This window comes from Epinephelus fuscoguttatus, linkage group LG8 (genome assembly GCF_011397635.1).
Source record: "Epinephelus fuscoguttatus linkage group LG8, E.fuscoguttatus.final_Chr_v1".
In the NCBI taxonomy this organism is placed as follows: domain Eukaryota; kingdom Metazoa; phylum Chordata; class Actinopteri; order Perciformes; family Serranidae; genus Epinephelus; species Epinephelus fuscoguttatus.
The window spans coordinates 31,369,225-31,389,258 of record NC_064759.1 but is presented as its reverse complement, the minus strand read 5'-3'; the positions used below and the strand labels follow the sequence as shown (position 1 = coordinate 31,389,258).

At 39.7% G+C, this 20,034-nt stretch overlaps 1 protein-coding gene across 2 annotated transcripts; it reads left to right on the top strand.

Moving 5' to 3' along the window:
• Positions 1–3,368: 3,368 nt before the first annotated feature.
• Positions 3,369–19,806, top strand: sult2st3 (sulfotransferase family 2, cytosolic sulfotransferase 3). Of its 2 annotated transcripts, none has more exons than XM_049583530.1 (6): positions 3,369–3,756; positions 15,722–15,930; positions 16,565–16,691; positions 16,887–16,981; positions 18,079–18,259; positions 18,537–19,806. In XM_049583530.1, the coding sequence occupies exons 1-6, from the start codon at positions 3,621–3,623 to the stop codon at positions 18,650–18,652; spliced, it is 864 nt and encodes a 287-aa protein (XP_049439487.1). In that variant the 5' UTR covers positions 3,369–3,620; the 3' UTR covers positions 18,653–19,806. The 2 variants fall into 2 exon arrangements, with proteins under 2 accessions (XP_049439487.1, XP_049439486.1); XM_049583529.1 differs by lacking the exon at positions 3,369–3,756 and adding an exon at positions 8,743–8,897.
• The last annotated feature ends 228 nt before the right edge of the window (positions 19,807–20,034 follow it).

Here is a 20,034-nt window from a genome sequence, read left to right as displayed (position 1 = left end):
GTGGATTGGGCTGTTCCGGTAAGACGAGAGAACTATTGAAATGTTCCTGTGTTATATAATATGGTATTGTATGGTTCAGCTTTTGAGGCACCCTTGGGGCCTCATTTTTATGGGTGGGGGTGTGACGGCCTTACTAATGTGTCTGTTCCTTCACAGCTCTTCCTTGTGGCTGAAGAGGCGAGCCGTCCAATCTTCCTGGCCACACCTGAGGGTGTGGTCTCACCTTATAAAAAGGCCTCAGTTGTCAGCTTGCTCATTCTCTCTCCCCTGACTGAGCAGCTGACTGCTATATGGTCAACATGGTGTAGTTTGGTTTGCCTTTGTTTCATTTGTTCTGCTCCACACACACACACACACACACACACACACTGCAGCCACTCACGACACAACAACATGCTTTACTTCCTTATTTTAGTAGGTTTAATTAAATAAATCATGTTTGTACCTTAAAGGCGCTGTATGTAAGAATGTGGCCAAAACGGTTACTGCACTCAAATTCAAAATACTGCCGCGAATCATGTCCGCCCCCCCCCCCCCTACAGATTCGAGGTTGCTGGACAGCGGCACGCTGGAGACTGATTTGTTTGCCCACGGGCGGCTGCCGTGGCAGGGCTGCGTCGCCGCGTCCTTGATCTTTGGTTTTCCAGCGGACCGTTTGAGCAAGTCTGGCCTCTCTGCTGCTAACGCTGCTGCCGGGATACAGCTGAGGAGGAGCTGGCTGCTAATGCTATGTACTGGGACACTGCTAATGCTGCTTGCCGTGCTGCTGTAGCTCAGTCGTAACTGTAACTGATGTTGAGACTCTACTGACTGTGTGACTGTGTGACTGGTAGACGGCGGTGAGTGGCACAACAGGCCAAAACACAAATTCAAAACATAAACATGATTTGTGGACCGTAAAATTTTTTTTAAATGCAAATATTCTGGCCGTACTATTGTTGTCGGGGAGATCAGTATGTTGTATGAACATTATTCCTTAGTCTCTGTGACATATTAGGAGGATTTTATGACTATTTGCTTTAGATTTCTTACATATAGCTCCTTTAAATTGTTTGTGTAGACAGTATCATCCAGTGAGCCAGCGTAAATGCTTCGGCTGTCCTTTAACGAATTAGGAGTATTCCCCTCCCTCCTTTAAATCCACTAATGCTGAATCTCAGATGTGTCAGACGAGGTGTATTTTACCGATGTTAACTGGCAATATTTTAGATGTTTAACCCTATGTGCGTACAATCGCTTTGTTGCTGCCATGTAGTAAAACGCTCTCACTCTGTTCCCACACCTCTACTATTGCACTCCAGGGAGAGAGGGTATGAAAACACAATAAAGAGGGAGACAAAGAGTTTAATAGACATGCAATCCAGTGAAACATGTTTGTGTTTAGAAGGGTGAGGAGCGGATTACACAAAAGTTGTTGCAACAGGAAGAATGGTTCATAACAGAGGGGGGATGCAGCAAAAAAATTCTGACACAATCAAATTCAACTCCAAGCATGTGTAGTAAATAAAGCTAGTTAAATTCACAAGGGTTATGCTCCAAATATTTTATATTCTACCTTCTCTTCACACAGCACACCTCCTCTGTAATCACACCTCATGTTTTTTCCCTGTTGCCCCTTTTGTGTTAGTGTAGCTCACTCTGCCTGCGCTCTCTGCTTCTCTCTTCCTCCTCTCTCAGCTGGGGTCCCTGGAGTCCAACAAAGCTGTCATTATTGAAATGCCACAATAGGCTTTGCTGTTACCTAATACACATGCACACTACCTTCTCTGTTTACTGTTGCTGCTTGTGCCGTTGCTGCAAAAATCACGCTCGTTTGTCAGAGAGAGAGAGAGAGAGAGACGGCTGCAGTGACACACTAACATGAGCCATGCCCTCGTGAATTTCAGTGGAAATAAGACAAGTGTGACTTCAGGATCAGGGTGGTACCAACCCAGGCCCGTGCGTGTTTATGCACACTTTATGGGATTAATAGTATGGGCGTGCTGAACATTAGGAGCACCATTATTTCCATTCCAGGAATGCATTAACATGGAATCACAGCAACGTTTTGTGTCAAGATAAGTTTCTTAGCACCTCCTCAAACAAATCGTAGATACCCAGAGTTACACAGAGGAGACTTTTGAGAGTGCAGATCCCAAAGCACCCGCCCATTTAAAATAAATGATTGTGCATACCAATCCTTTAAACCTGGCCCTCATGGTCATGTGGAGGACCAAACTCTTGAGCAAGAAAACAGCTGGGGCCAGAAACGGAACATGAGATGATGAAACAAGGGTCCAGCCAACAGGAGCAAGACACACAGACTTTTGGGTGGTTTTGCCTCTTATTTTGTTGTTTTGCAGCTCTTTGGAGTCATTTGGGTCTGTTTGATAGAATTTTGTGTCTTTTTGGTCATTTTGCATCTCTTTGTGGCTGCTTTGCCCCTCTCTATAGTTATTTTGCATCTCTTTGCAGTTGGTTTCCACAATCAGTGCAACTCGCAAACAACTTAAAAACAATATTATCTGTCTCTCAATTGATATTCAATATCCCCTTTATTATTTCACCCACAGCTATTTCAGCTAAAAGGCGTGTATGCCTGAGGCTTGCGCTATGAAGCAAGATTTGGAGTTAGTGGTGTGACTTCAGGGTTTTAAGAACTATGAAGCTGGTTCTCTTATTACCAGGATAAATCACTGTGGTAACTTACGCTGGACAGCTGACCTGCTCTGGAACAGGTTGGCCCGTTCAAAGTAGCGCATCACGACCCGTCAACATCACTGACCATCAGATCACTGGAAAAAGAAATATCCCAACATGGACAAAAGTCTGGAGTGACATTAAGAGAGTGGGCATATATATTGTTATAGGTCAGAAGAATAATTTCATTGCAACTGATTTTAAAAAAATAACATGAGACACCTGTGTGATGAGAACTAGAAAAAAAGATTATGATTTATTACTGACTGACTCCCACTATTATTAATGTAACAGATGGACCCCACCAGTCATGAACTACATTCCCACCCTTCATTTTGCTATCAGAAACAGTCTGGCATCACTTTAAAGTGTTTTATGTGACATAATCAGAGTAGTTAGTTCAGGCAGTGTTTTACATTTCACACTGATGACCTTTTACTGTCCCCAAAACCAAACTTTCCCCCATATCATTTAATCTCATCATAGAAACACGTGGACATGCTCGTGACTGAACTGATAATTTATAACCAGCTTCATGATGCCGGTTTTTCATACTGACAGTGTTAAGGCCAGATAGTAAAAGATATCCTTGGCAAGTTGAACTGGCTTCATAGTAGGCTACATTCATCTGGTCTGAGGAATCATGACCAATGAATCACCTCACAGTCTTCCTTTATAAATACCAGATTGTGGTGGAAAAGGCATAGGAGTAGTTTTTGTGCGTACACATCGTTTATGCATCTGGCCCCTGATTGTTTGCAGCAGAGTTTAAATTCAGAAAAATGTAGAAAGAAAGGAAGGCTCAGAGAAACGTGACCATATGTAACAGAAGAAACTCCCACACTACCTCAGAGAGGCAGCAAGGGAGAGAAGAAGGAGCAGCGCGTAGGTTATCCAGTTCCTTGCGCAGCTTTAAACATCTTGAGCCGGCCACAATCATCATGTCGTCTCCCCAGTACATTGAGTACCGCGGGTTTCTCCTGCCATCTGAGGCGCACAGCGCGGAGAGCTTGGAGTACGCGCAAAACTTCTCTGTGGAAGACACCGACGTGTTTGCTGTGACTTACCCCAAGTCAGGTAAGGTGTAATGGCTTTCACTTTTAAGCTGTTAAACCAGTCCCTGAGAGATACACATTTTAAACAGCATGAGATGTTGTACGAAAATTCACCCTGATTCAGTATCACAGTCTGTATAGGCTTTATGAAATGATAATTTCAGTGGCTGTGTTTGGGTGCCCTAGAGTATGGAGTTAGTTATTCTCAATCGAATTGACAGCTGGGTGAGGATCGTCTTGGGAGGTGGAATTCAACTGAATCACTCATCATCTGTGTCATCATCTTACCCAAACATTGGAGTCTCCGCTCCCAAATAACGCAGCCCATCTATGCCGGTGAATCGACCATGGTGGATGAATGATTCAGTTGAATTCGACTCCCAAGACGATCCTCACCCAGCTGTCAATTTGATTGGCACTTTGTAACTCTGTCTCGAAAAGCTTATTATGAATAAAGTTTATTGCTGTTATTATTACAGGGTATAAAGTATGAACCTTCACTAAGACAAAACCAAACCCATCCAGAGGAAATACCAGGCTCTTGCAGCTGTGCATTTGAGGGGGTATTTATTAGTTTTCATAGTCGAAAATGAAACATTATATATACATAGATACAAGAACAAACTTTTCTCCCACCCCACCACCCACCCCAGGGGACAAGCAGAAAAAAAAAAAAAAAGATACAGGAGGTTTCTTTTTGAACAGGAAGCTTTCTAATGACTCCTCTCCTCTCTTTTAAAACTAACACTTCTACTCCTCTTGGACTCATAGCTTGTTGGGCAAAATGTCTAAAACTTAACATCAATCAATCAATCAATTTTATTTATAAAGCCCAATATCACAAATCACAATTTGCCTCACAGGGCTTTACAGCATACGACATCCCTCTGTCCTTAAGACCCTCACAGCGGATAAGGAAAAACTCCCCAAAAAAACCCCTTTAACGGGGGAAAAAAAACGGTAGAAACCTCAGGAAGAGCAACTGAGGAGGGATCCCTCTTCCAGGACGGACAGACGTGCAATAGATGTCGTACAGAACAGATCAACATGATAAATTAACAGTAATCCATATGACACAGGGAGAGAGAGAGAGAGAGAGAGCGAGCGAGAGAGAGATATGCAGGTAATGACAGTATCTTACAACAACATTAATGGAAGTAATAATATTATAGTTATAGTTCTGGTTACTGTGGTACAATATGTTGAAAGTATGTATTAATACCTGGCAGTATACATGTGTGACAATAATCATATGTGTATAATAACAGAAGAAGTATGACTAATGACTAATGATGGCAGCAGCAGCAGGAGGCATCTGGCGGGACCACGGCAGCAGCACAACCACACACGTCACGCTGTCCAGGCACCGCTGCGATATGAGTTAATCTGAGAGACAGTGGAGCACAAAGGCTCCGGAGAAGAAGCCGAGTTAGTGACATCCAGAATGGCTGGGTTAGCTAGATGCAGTAATAGAATACAAGAGAGAGAGAGAGAGAGAGAAGGAGAGAAGGGGCCCGGTGTATTATAGAGGGGTCCTCCGGCAGACTAGGCCTAAGTCAGCCTAACTAGGGGCTGGTACAGGGCAAGCCTGAGCCAGCCCTAACTATAAGCTTTATCAAAGAGGAAAGTCTTAAGTCTAGTCTTAAATGTGGAGACGGTGTCTGCCTCCCGGACCGTAACAGGAAGATGATTCCACAGGAGAGGAGCCTGATAGCTAAAGGCTCTGGCTCCTGATCTACTTTTGGAGACTTTAGGGACCACGAGTAACCCTGCGTTCTCAGAGCGCAGTGTTCTGGTGGGATAATATGGCACTATGAGCTCTCTAAGATATGATGGAGCTTGACCATTTAGAGCTTTATAAGTTAACAGTAGGATTTTAAATTCAATTCTGGATTTTGCAGGGAGCCAGTGCAGAGAAGCTAAAACAGGAGAGATATGATCGCGTTTCTTAGTTCCTGTTAGTACACGTGCTACTGCATTCTGAATTAGCTGGAGAGTTTTTAAGGACTTACTAGAGCTACCTGATAATAGAGAGTTACAATAATCCAGCCTTGAGGTAACAAAAGCGTGAACCAATTTTTCTGCATCTTTTCGGGTCAGGATAGGCCTAATTTTCACAATATTACGCAGATGAAAAAATGCAGTCCGTGAGGTTTGCTTTAAATGAGAATTAAAAGACAAATCTTGATCAAATGTTACTCCGAGGTTTCTTACGGTAGTGGCAGGGGCCAGAGCAATGCCATCTAGAGAAACTATGTCATCAGATAAAGAGTCTCTGAGTTGTTTGGGGCCAAGAACAATAACTTCAGTTTTGTCTGAATTTAACATCAGGAAATTGGTGCTCATCCAAGTTTTTATGTCTTTAAGGCAATTATGGAGTTTAGTTAATTGATTGCTTTTTTCTGGCTTCATTGATAAATACAACTGAGTATCATCCGCATAACAATGGAAATTTATAGAGTGATTTCTAATGATGTTACCTAAAGGAAGCATATATAGAGTAAACAGGATTGGTCCGAGCACAGAACTTTGCGGAACTCCAAAACAAACTTTAGTACGTAAGGATGGTTCATTGCGAACGTCAACAAATTGAAAACGATCAAATAAATAAGATTTAAACCATTCATTTAAACATGATGTGTAAAATCTTGCAGTATGGGGTGCCGTTTGTAAAGTGGCTCACGCTGAAAATAACATCAACATTTTGCCACATTTAACTTCAAACAATGTTTAAAAAAGTGTTGTGAATTTTTTAACGTCACCTTTTACCACATTTAAAGCAATATTTGTTAACTTAGAAATATATTAAATAGTTAAATCTAAATATTAAATGTGGCACCTAAATGTTAAATGTTAAATCTAAATATTAAATCTAAATCTTGCATACTCTTAAAACTACTTAAAATCCAGATTGTTAAAAAAAAAAAAAAAAAAAAAAAAATTAAGGGAAGGTCAAAAAGCTTCTGGCTTAAATGGACCTCCCCTCAACTTAAGGAGAAAAACAAACAACAAAAAGGGGGAAAAAAAGGAAAAAAGAGAGAGTGCTGGCTTTGTTTCATTTTGTAACAAGTAAGGTGAAGTCGATCATCTAGTTTTGTGTGAATGACTTTGGGAATTAGATTTTAAGAACCTGCTTAACAATGATGATAAGAACATTTGTTTTTAGGTAAACACACATACATCTAATGAATATTTGTGTCATACACTGAAAGAATCTTCGTCCTGAACAGTAGAGGCCTCCTCAGAGTTTGAAAAATTTTCCAATCTTACAAACTGTTTTTGCAGCATACAAAGTTTATAAAGATTAAAGATGGATCAATGTGAGTAACATCCACGACTTAAAATAGTATGTTGGCAGGTCTGATCAGCTGTCTGTCCAACTAGTTTTGAAAGTTCACCAACACTTTTATCTTTTTTAAATCCCGGAGGCTTGTTGAGGCAAAACGAACATGCACGTACGTTATGAAGCATCCAGACCCCTCAGATCATCTGGAACAGGTTTACTCAGTGTTCCCAGGATCAAAACCAAACAAGGTGAAGCAGCCTTTAGTTTCTATGCTCCCCGCCTGTGGAACAAACTTCCTATGGCAAGCCGTTTTAACATTTAATCGCTAAGTTTGACTATCCGGAATTACTATTATAGATATCTATAACGTCATTTTGACTAGTAGTAATGTCATTGTGACTAGTATGAATTTTAATCTAAGACTTCTGACTAGTCAAAACTGAATTACAGATATCTATAACATCATTTTGACTAGTCAAAACCAAATTACAGATATCTATAATGTCATTCTGACTAGTCAAAACTAAATTACAGATACGTCATTCTGACTAGTAAAAACTGAATTACTGATATCTATGATGTCATTCTGACTAGTCAAAACTGAATTACAGATATCTATAACATCATTCTGACTAGTAAAAACTACAGTTACAGATATCTGTAATTCAGTTTTGACTAGTAAGATTCAAACTATTTTTGCCATTCATGTGTATGGGGTTTGTCTTTATAGATATCTACAATTACATTATGACTATCTATAATTCCAGTTACAGATATCTACAACATTTGTATTGTAGACTAGTCATTTTGACTAGTCATAATTCAGTTGCAGATATCTACAACGTCATTTTGACTTGTCATAATTCAGTTTGAATCTTACTAGTCAAAACTGAATTAGATTGTAATTGTAATTAGAGTTTTGACTAGTCAAAATCTAATTACAGATATCTTGAATAAGAGTTTTGACTAGGCAAAATTATGTTGCAGATATCAGTAATGAATATCCAGTCTAGCGATTAAATGTTAAAATGGCTTGCCATAAACTTCCAGAATATCTGAGGTCGGCTGAAACTGTCAACTCATTTAAATCAGGATTTAAAACATTACTATTTACTGCAGCTTACCGGTGAACTAGATATGTAACTTATTGTTAGGATAATCTGTAGCTATTGTTTTTATATTTGTCTGCTGTTGCTTTTGCTTTATGTTTGCTTTTTAAATGCACTTTCTGCACTGTTTTTAACTATTTATTGTCTTGCTTTTAGCTTTTGTTTTTAATGATCTATTGTTCCTTTAATGTTTTATTTTAATGTATTTCTCTTGTAAAGCACATTGAATTGCCTTGTGTATGAATGGTGCTATAAATAAAATTACCTTGCCTTGCCTCGCCTTGCCTTGCATGTGGGAGCAAGGTGCTACCTTCAGGGCGCTCGTGGAAAGTTGGGCTATATATTTGTGTTGTTTGATGGTTTTGTGCAGTCGGTTGGTTTTGCTCATGTATAACAAAATGAACGCTTCACTAATCGGATATTCATCAAAGAGATGCAGTACATATTTAAATAATTTGTGTTTAAGATTAGGAGTCGTGAAGTTTCAGTAGCCTATTTTGCTCGGTCTAATATGCGTGTCTATCAAAGTTGCGATTTTTCCCATATACGAGAACGCAGCAGGAAGAGATCTTCCTCTTCTCGTGATTTATCTCAGCCTGTCATCTGAACTGTATCCCACATGAAGCAAAATGTCTTCTGAGGGAAAGTATCTGCTGTACAATGGACTTCTTGCTCCCAAAGAGACTCACTCTGTGGAGAGCTTCAAGTTTGCGGAAGAATTCATGTTGAAAGACGATGACGTCATCGGCGTCATATATCCGAAGTCAGGTCAGTGTTCTGTAATACCTGTTACACCTAAGGATTTTTCTGTTGTATTTGATGCTGTGCCTTCAGGTGTTATGTCACTGTTTAAAGACTTTAAAACAAACGACACTTGCCCTGCACTACCTGATGTGACTAAAACAGTTGTTGGAGAAGCTTGTTTTTCTTTGAACACTAAGAATAGAAACAAACTTATTCGTCAACTTTTTCAACAGGATATTGTTAGCACACCCTCTGCTATATCATACTGGTCCTCCTTTGTTGGAGACATTTGTTGGGAAAAAGTCTGGCTATTGCCTCATAAATTCTTCTTGACAAACAAAGTCAAAGAAATAACATTCAAAATGCTTCACAGATTTTACCCAACTAATCTTTATCTGCAAAGACTCAAAAAAGACATTGATGTGAGCTGTGCCTTTTGTGGATTTTCTAATGAAACCCTTGTTCATTTATTCTGGTCTTGCCCGCACTCTCAACAGCTGTGGAGAAAACTGTCACGTTACATCATTGACCATGTCTATCACCACTTGACTTTATGCTGGAAGAATGTACTGGTTGGATATATTGAATTTGACAAGAATCTTATCTCTAAATTTTATGTAATTAATTTGCTTATTATTATAACTAAATTTTATATTCACAGGTCTAAATTCTCAAACAAGAAGCCAAATTTTTTAGAGTTGTCTGCATATATCAAACAGTACATTTCTTCAATTTCTGACTGTACGAACAAGAAAGCAATTAAAACCTGTAATTTTTTCAAGCTTTACAAAATATTTACTTAGATATTCCTTTTATTTCTATCTAATTTTTCCTTTAATATTATCCCCCCTGGCGTATTTATAACACTGAACTGTCTGTTGTCCAAGTTGTATACACTAACATTTGTCATACACACACATTGTTGTGTATACTTGTATTTGCACTATGTTCAATAAAGCATTAAAAAAAAAAAAAAAAAAAAAAAGGTCAGTGTTCTGTAACAATAAACTGTCAGATAGAAGTTGCTCGTCTCACCCATAGACTGTATAAAATAGTATCAGTGCAGAGTCATGACAGAAACATAGTCCAGTCATGTGACGAACTATTTTTTTTGTTGTCCCAGCTTTGATTTAAATAAGTGTTGTGTTCTGTACTAGACCCTCTCTTGGGAATGTGCGGAATGCTGCAAGATTTTACACGTCATGCTTTAGACATGCCCAACAAGCTATGAGTCCAAGAGGTGTATAAGTCCAGTGTTAGTTTTAAAAGAGAAAAAAAAGAAACCTCCTGTGAGCTACATCCATAGGTCACTGCACAGCTGCAAGAGCCTGGTATTTCCTCTGGATGGGTTTGGTTTTGTCTGAGTGAAAGTTCATACTTTATACCCTGTAATAATAACAGCAATAAACTTTATTCATAATAAGCTTTTCGAGACAGAGGTACAAAGTGCTTTACATGGTTGAACCAGGTTTTAAAGCAATGCAGGAAGCACATATCACCAATGAAACAGATAAGCAAAGATTGTACTGAGACTTGAATAATACAAAAGAAAAATAATACAATACCCAAATAACAAGATAAGATTCAAATAAGACATGTTTAATATAAACAGTATGATAATATTAATAAAAAGCTTTTTTGAACAGACAAGTTTTACAAAGTGATTTAAAAGATGTCACTGATTCAGCAGCCTCAGGCCCTCTGGCAGTACCAGAGCTGTGCGGCCACAAAAGCCCTGTCACCTTTAGTTTTGAGGCGGGACTGAGGAACAGCCAGCGGAGCCCTGCCTGAGGATCTGGGGCTGTGACCTGGCTTATAGTGTAGCAGCATGTCAGCAGTGTAGTTGGGGCCAAAATCCTGAAATGCTTTATAGGTGATCAGTATAATCTTCACTCAATTCAAAACTGACTGGTTACCAGCGAAGAGAGGCTAAAACAGGGCTGATAGAGCAATTGCGATTTGCATCAGATGAAGGTGGTGTGAGATGGCTTTTGGCTCAACACTTTGAAAAACAATGAGTTTGTCCCACCTTTGTCCAGTACTTTTAACTAGTAATCATTCACAAAATGTCAGAAAATAGTTTGTAAAATGCCTATCACCATTTACCAGAGCTTCATATTCTTTCTGAAAATAGTTTGTTTTGTCCAACCAACAAACTGAATCCCGCTGATATTTAGTTTCCATCATATTAGAGAAGCTATTTACAGAGTAACTTAACATTTGTCTAATAAACAGTGTTTTACTGCCCTCTTTGGTGGGGAAGAGTTGCTTTAACATCATCACTACATGTTATTTGCACCAGTGACACTGTGGTCAGCAGGGTGCTTTGTTCCACCTGTTACACACCAAACAGCAATGTGTGCTGGAGTACACCTGTATGTCACTGCAGCAAGGCAAGAACTTGAACCACTGGAGGTCAAACACAAGATTTTTAGTATGTGTGAAGTAATTCTTCCTATCATTGGCAACATATCAAGTCTTTGGCCAAGTTAATATCAGACAGAGAAATCAAGCAAAGCTGCTGATGAACTTTCTATCAGTGGAAACATATACTGATTGATGTTCTACTTGTTAAATCCTTCACCAGCATGAACCAAAGAAGCCTGAGTCCACACTGCCAAGTAGAAACACTGCACTGTGTGCTTAATTTTCACAAGATAAATGATCATGTCCTCTCTCCTTTGACCGAGTAGGGCACAAATCAGTCCGTTCCTGGAGGAAGGATGGCAGTATTGTGTAAATGAAGGTGTGCAGGTGGCAAGCCCATTTCTGATATAACCACCTTGTGCAGCTGTCATGTTGCCTCTGGTGAACAGAAGATGACTGAGTGTCTTGGATTAAATAAAATAGTAGTCCTGTTCAGTTGAAACTTTGCTTCTTGGTGGTATCCTCTCTCCTGAAATAGTGGAGTGTTGATGTCAGCTTTGATATTCCTCCGTCAGCTTTTTTCTAAATATATTGCCACAAGTTCAACCCTGCTGAATCTGCTTAAAGACCTTGATCTGGGAACAGTCATGTCCACCGACAATTACATGTGTTAATGTGGCTTTCTTATGCCCTCTGAGACTCATTCTCCATGGAGGACACTGATGTATTTGCTGTGGTGTACCCCAAGACAGGTACAGTGTATTTACAGCAAATGAGGGCACAAATTGAATAATAGTCTGTTTTTCACAAATTCAGAATACATATGCAGTGGCAGACTCAGGCTGTCTGAGGGGCAGGGAAGAAAAATGAGAAAGGGCATAAGCTACATACAGTGGTGCACCAGTGCATAGAAAGTTTTCTCACACTTAGGGCAGCATATATGGCACTGAATAACCTTTTCTCAATTTTAAGGCCCCCCAAAAGGGCACTTCATCTTCATTTCTTCACTGGAACGCACCATGCAGGTATAGGGCTGAATGACATGGGAAAATAATATAATTGCAATTTTTTTTAAGACTAATGCAATTCATTATGATTTTTTTAATGCTTACCTTCTGTATTATTCACTACACAAAAGTAGTAAATTGTTTCCATAATATAACCAGCACAGCACTGGATATAATCAACGTATTCTCTGCTCTGCTGTGTAGGCCAGACCTGCGTGTTAGGATAAAATGAGATGAACTGATATGAATAACATTTATTGAGCGATTGAATAGAGTATTACATGTATGGCATTTTTTTGTTGGCTGACATGGAAGTTAGTGTCATCCTGATTCCCCTTGACAAAGAGCCAGTGGGAGTTTTCCTTTGGATTTTGGATTATTGCAGAAAATAAGCTCAGTGGTAACCAAACTTTATGATACATGCAGGTTTTATTCAGCAAGATAATCTTAACAAATGAACACCACTTAATGACTTTTGAAGCTAACATTAGGCTAAAAAAAGAACTACACCATGGTCACATGCCTTCAAGACACCACAGCAAGGCTGTAAAGCTGCATTTGGCATGATAATGTTCTGTAGTATCATTTAGCCACTTGTTAGGAACCACCTTTTTAAAGACACATAAAAGCTTAAAAATTCACCAGTGGGGTATTTACTGACATATTGTTGATGTCATATTTTATTTTTATTTAGCCTTTATTTATCCAGGAAATGTCCCATTGAGATACAAGATCTCTTTTTCCAGGGAGTCCTGGCCAAGACAGCACACATAAGTTCCATAAAAACATACATATACGATGAAAACATGAAATATAAAAAATCAACAGTAAAGGGCAATCTTAAAACAAAACAAAAAAGTCTCTTGAGCTTGTGTTAACCATAAACCTTATTTCAAGCATCTAACCATAAACCCATTCAATAAAGCCATTGCGTTTGAGATGAGTGAACAAGGAATGGTTGCACATGGACTATGGCTGTATTGCTTACCTCACAGTAAACAAGCCGTTAACTGTTCCTGTTTCTGCTTCTAAGCGACGGTCTGGAAGCACACGGGCTCTTCACTCAGATCACAGACACTGGTCTGCTGTCAACTCATCGACCATAACGCTTTCTCTCTTGCTCGACCCAACACTTGCTCACAACAGCAAAAAATGTAATATGCAAACATGGATTGCACTCAAACCTGGCCTTTGCCATTTTCACAAAGTAGTGATGTGAGCATTAAACCTTCTTGCATGTGGCGTTTTACAAGTTTTTTCTTCATCTTCTTAAAACCCACCTGTTTTCCCTGGCTTTTAACACTGTGTAGGATGTTGGTTTTTTATGTGTTTTTTTTTTTTTTTACATTTTTTATTTTCTAATTATGCAAACTGTGCATTTCAACCTATTGTGTATTTTATACACAATATTTGCTTCTTATTTTCTCTGCACAGCACTCTGGGACCTCAGTGGTTGTTTTAAAGCTCTTTATAAGTAAAGTTGGATTGGATTGGATATATACTCTCAGTCACATTTGTCAGGTGGAGCGTAGCGAAGTGCACAGGATGTGTTGTTTAAGACCCGGTGTGTTTTTTATGTCTTTGCACCAGTGATAGCTGTGGCTGGCGTTTTTATCAAATTTGGTACAAACATCCACTTGGACTCAAGAATGACCAAATTAGAATTTGGTGATTGGTCAAAGGTCACTGTGACCTCACAAAACATGTTTCTGGCCATAACTCAATAATTTCTATGTAATTCTGACACAACATCACACAGATGTCTCAAAGGATATAATGATGAGGTGATTACATTTTATATCCAAAGGGTCAAAGGTCAACTTCACTGTGACATCATAATGTTCTGCAAAAACACTTTACACTAATAAACTGTATGTGCAACTTGAGAATAACTGATTATAACTTGGTAATTCTGTTTTGTTTTTGTTTTTATTGCAACTTTGGAGATTTAAAAATGGCATTCTATTACATCACAGTGTCAGTTTGAGTGTGTTTTATCATTCAGCCCTTCCTACTGCTGAGAGCACTGCATCATGTTTTATCTGTCATAGGTCACATCAAAGAGCGCACTTTTGCTGCTTTTTCTTCTTTTTTTCTTCGAATATGGGGGCAGCATGCCACCCCCCTAATTTTACCATTACATGTTATGGTTGATATAAAGTACACACATGTTCTAGAGAGCAGAGAGCTGTGCCACAAAGCAAGTTCAACAGAGCCAGGCTCTCTTTGACTGAGCTGGCTCAACAAACCCTTAAGCCTCAGCCAGAGATAACGTGCATTTCTAACGTATTCCCTCAGATGACAATCTGTATCACTCATATATTGAATATTTTCTATATAGTATGGCGCTACTTAAAGGAGCAATGAAAGGTGCTTTTTAAAGCCACTAATCTCACTTTGTGGTTCACCCCTCAGGTAATGGGAACAATGTGTGAACTGGTAAATTAATTATAGTTAATACTTTAGCAAAAAAAAAATATGGCACAGATACTGCACATTGTGTCTGCTGCCTCAGCACAACACAAATGGTTACACACAGTCAACCAAACTCTTCATTCAGTTACTCTCCAGCCAGCATGTGGGAACACTAGTACAAGTGAATGAAAGTAGTCACTTCACTACTAAATTAAATTAAGCTCTACCATGCGATTCTCTCAAACCATGAGTAGTCTTGTTTGCATGTTAAAAGTCATTGGTGAGCTACTCTGACATTAGTTACGAATGATTTCAGGATATCTTTAAAGAATGTCTTTTTTTTCTCTACTGTTGTGTTGATTTTGATTCATTTCCTCCGTGGTTCAGATTGTGTGTTTGCACAGAGTAGAGCCCTCCACACATTACAATCAGTTCTCACAGAAAAACAAGTTGCAGACTGAGAACTGTTTCCAAGGGGTATAACCTCATTAGGATAACACTAGCACATAGTGTGTGTGAGCGTGATGTGCGTTTGAAATGGAATGTGCTCTTTTGCTCATTCATTGATTTACTTTCCATACCTCATTCCCAGCCAGGGTCATGGGAACAGAGGCTTTTGAAGGATGTTATTATTTTCAATGTCAATTGCAAATGAAAATCCGTAAATCTGTTTAGAAGTCATAGAGCAAGGCTGCAATTTATAATGCCAGAACTTGCTTGAGAATCATTTCATTTTTATGTTTTCTTCAGTATCAAAGTAATCCAGTAATAAATGTGTGTATATCCATACAGTGCAAACAGGAATTGCTAATTTGGCATACTTTTATACTTTCATTAAAATGTATACAGATACAGACTAAAAACAGGGCTCAAGTGGGAGGTGTTTGAGGACGAAGTTGTTTTAATTTTCTCTGAGGGGGGACCCACAGTGTCAGACTTTGAAAACCCTTGATTCAGACCATATGATGTTGCTTCATCTTGCTGTTGGTGCATTTTCCTTAAAGCAGAACTTGCAGCAGTATTCTTATATATCATCTGCTGCTCTATTCTTCTCTGCAGGTACAATCTGGATGCAGGAGATCCTCCCACTGTTGCTGAATGGAGGCGATCTGACACCGATCCAAACCATTCCCAACTGGGACAGGGTCCCCTGGCTGGAGGAGAAAAGACTGGCAGAGGTGGTGGACCAGTTGCCATCTCCACGGGCAATGGTCACACATTTTCCTTACCACCTCATGCCCGCCTCCTTCCACACCTCCAAAGCAAAGGTAAAAGTATGACATCAGCATCCTTGAGAAATCAAAATATTGTAGAGGAGAAAACACAGATATCTCATGGTACATGAGCGATATGAATGAATCATTGATCATCTTTCTGATGTTTGAAAATAATGATGATTGAGATTTTACCGCAATGGTTTTTGGAAACGTGATGAATTAGTGGTGCTGCTACAAGTTGCCACAGCCGTGCATGATGACAGCTGCTCTGGTACCGTTGAACAATCTTGCCGATGAGACACAGTCGGTGAAATTGCACTTTCTTTACTGCATCTCTCATTGACAGGTCTAATGAATGGCTGTGGCACAAGTATTGATATGCAAACAGATGTTTGAGGGCATTTCTACATCCATTTATGGTGAATTGTGGGTGAGGAAAATGAGGCTTGTGGACGTGTGCCAAGTGCCACAGTGATTGAGATTTATAAAACAGGATCAGACGTACGCATGGCTTTACAAATCTGAGTGTGCATACACATAGTTTTAGTCATGAATCTACATAGTTTTATGCATTTGGCCCCTGATCTGTAACTAACATCATCTTTGTCATAGTCTCTTTCTATAATTATTAGTACACACTTCACTTGACATGTTATTGAATAAGTCTCACGTATCTTTGCCACAGGTAATCTATGTCATGAGGAACCCTAAGGACATCCTGGTGTCTTCATTCTACTTCCATCAGATGGCTGAATTCCTTGAGGATCCAGGAACCTTTGATGAATTCATAGAGAAATTCCTAGAGGGCAAAGGTCAGAGGTCTCATACCACATAAATACTTTACTCTGAAACATGTATGAATTTCAGCAGTAGAGTGGTTCAGCATTTTGGTGTATTACCACATGAACAGATTTTGGATTTTGATAGCAGAAGAAAGACAAAGTCACCCCTGTTGAGCCGTGGTTGTGTGCATTTATACTGTGGTCTGTTGTCCATGTTGTCTTCAGTGCTGTTTGGAAAATGGACAGACCATGTGAAGGGCTGGAAAGACACAGACCTGGGAGACAGAATAATGTACATCACGTATGAAGAAATGGTTCAGGTAAGACACTACCCTGAACTCTCACAGGCTCTTAATGTGCTGTCTCTATAGCCCCTTTTACATAGCCTGCTCAAGGCCAGAATGTTGCGCAGTTATTCTGCTTCGCAAATTTGTATTAAAGGCAAAACAACAACAAACAAGGAATGGAAACAGAGTTGTTTCACCTTTGAGCTGGCACTGGAGGTTGTAGAGCCAGTAGAGCAACTGAATTCTGTTGAAAAAGTGTGAGCAGGCAGTACAGGATGGGTGTGATGTTTTGCTGACATGTGACATGGAAATGATTGCTATAGTCATGTTATGCTGTGGTTATTGTTTAGAAAGCGCTGCCTGATGCTTGTGCTATATGTCACACTGGATGCCGATGTAGTTGTGCTACACATCACATCCGTCAGCCCGCTTGTGCTCTTTCATAATTACACTACACTGATCAAAAAAGACACCACTTCATTGACAGTAGACATGTCAGATTTATCAAGAAGTCTGCAGACTCCCTGACAAATCACGCATTTTTGTGAGTTGTGGAGTTAAGGGAAACTTAATCAACTTTGTGAAACGCTGATTATGGCAAATTACTAGTGCCTTGTTTTAAATTAGGAAAATGTAATACAATATGTTAGTTCTTTCTTTGTGTAAAAAAGTTTGTGTCTTGTCCTGGTCTGTTTAAGATCCAGTGTGTAGGATTTAGGGCAGTGGTTCCCAATTGGTGGGTCGTGGGTCCATTCTGAATGGTCCGCAAGTGACTCAAAAACATGTCACGTTTGTAAAAAAAAACACACTTTATTTTGAAGTACAGTAAATTTCTGGCACATTGTGCCACTAAATCATCCTAAATCTTACACACTGAACCTTTAAGGTATCACTGCAGATAAAGTCAGATGAGTACCACAGATGCAGTTATTTCTTAATGCATTTCCCACCTGTATTGCTTTGTATTCAGTGCAGTTCTATTGAATAAGAAGGTATAATCAGTAACTAGACATGTCTCCCTCAGCCATCTCACTACAATAGCTCACTTATATTTTATGCATTAAAAAAAATCTATCTATCTATCATGCTATGATAGTAATCATTTAAAGTATGCTGTGCCCCTCTTTTAGGACCTGCCTGCAGCTCTCAAGCGCATGTCTGATTTCCTGGGCCGTAATCTGAGTGATGAAACCATTCAGAAGATAGCAGAACATTGCTCCTTCAAGACCATGAAGACCAACACCATGTCCAACTTCAGCCTGGTCCCTAAGGTGTACATGGACTCAGACAAATCTCCGTTCCTCAGGAAAGGTGAGGCTGGGTGTGTTTGTCATCACTTCCTCTGTTTTTGTCAGTGGCATTTACCTGTCTGACTGGACTGAAATGTCAACCTGAATGAAAGCTGATCAGGTCAGTTTAGTCCAACACCAGTGTTCAAGTTGCATTACTAGGACTTAGACTCATGTTAGTGGATTTCAGTCTCCATAAAAATGTTTGACTTTACTTTATCTACCCAACAGTTCATTTTCTTTCATGAGAGATTTGTTGTGTTTATGTGACCATCTTGGTGTGTATGTTTTTGTATTAGGCATTGCAGGAGACTGGAAAAACCATTTCAGCTCAGAGCAACTGGCCAGATTTACATCGGTCATTCGCAAAGAGCTGGGGAAGGAGAGCTCCTCTCTGCCATGGAGCCTGGATTGACCATCGGTCAGAGCAAAGACAGAGAGGGAAAGAGCTGTAGAAATAAAATCAAGGCAAGTAGGAAGCTGGTGCTAACTGGGCCAAAATTTTTAGCTGTTTTTGGTTTTAATATTTGGTATATGACTAAGCACATTTTATTGATTTAAAAATAAATACATAACAAAGAACCTCTTTAAAGTTGGTTGGATAAATATGTTGTTACCTGATCCGTCCCGAATGGAAATGCAGCATCTACAACAGTACACCCTCTGCAGAGAACACATTTTTGCTATTATGTGTTAAACTCGCAACAATTTTTTGGATCTTACTGCAACTTTATGGTCCAGTATGTGACATATTAAGTTGGGTTTTTTTTACCCTGAACATCATTAAAACAATGACGCAACACTTATGCAAATTTGCTGGCTTCTCGCTAGCTCGCATAATATCTCTACATAATGCTATATTGAACAGAAAACATGTTTTTGTGCTAATTACTGCATTGATCTTGTGTGCAGTTTAAAATGTTTGTCTCTACTACTTAGTGTCAAACCACTAATATGTAATTACTGTGGAACAAATGTACAAATGTTTTTAGGCATTTACTTCAAGTATTAACAGTTTTCATAGGGAGGTATTGCCTAAATCTCCAGTGAATGCTTAATATCTCTGTAACGGCGGCAGTAGCTCAGTCCATAGGGACTTGGGTTGGGAACCGGAGGGTCGCCTGTTCAAGTCCCCGTCCGGACCAAAATATGGAGCGTGAACTGGTGGCTGGAGAGGTGCCAGTTCACCTCCTGGGCACTGCCGAGGTGCCCTTGAGCAAGGCACCAAACCCCCCCAACCGCTCGGGGTGCCTCACCAAGGGCAGTCCCCTCACTCTGACATCTCTCCACTTTGTGCATGTGTGTGTCTTTTGGACCTGTGTGTAATTGACAAGCAAGAGTGAAAACATTGAATTTCCCCTCAGGGGGATTAATAAAGTAAATAAATTTAAACTTAACTTAAACTTAACACTCATTACTGTGTTTTGGTTCATAAAACACAGGTTCTTACCTATTTGTGTATGTCTGAGGGAACAAACTACGCTAACATCCACACTGATATGTTTTTGTTCTAAAACCAAAACAATTGCATTCACACTACTCCGGCGTTTGCAACCCTCAGAATTGAGACCTTTGAACAGTGAATCTGCTTTTACATCTGGAACCTCCCGTCTACAATGGGCTTGGGAAGCGCCTGCGTTGAGGACTCGGTTCAGATTCAATCAGTTACTCTCTTATTGTGCAGCCTCCTTAAGGAACCTGCTCCCATTTGTTTTGGTAGTGGGAACCTCTTGCGGCCGCATGCCTTTGCTGACATCAACCCCAGCAGGATTCGAACCCTGGACCTGGAAGACGAGT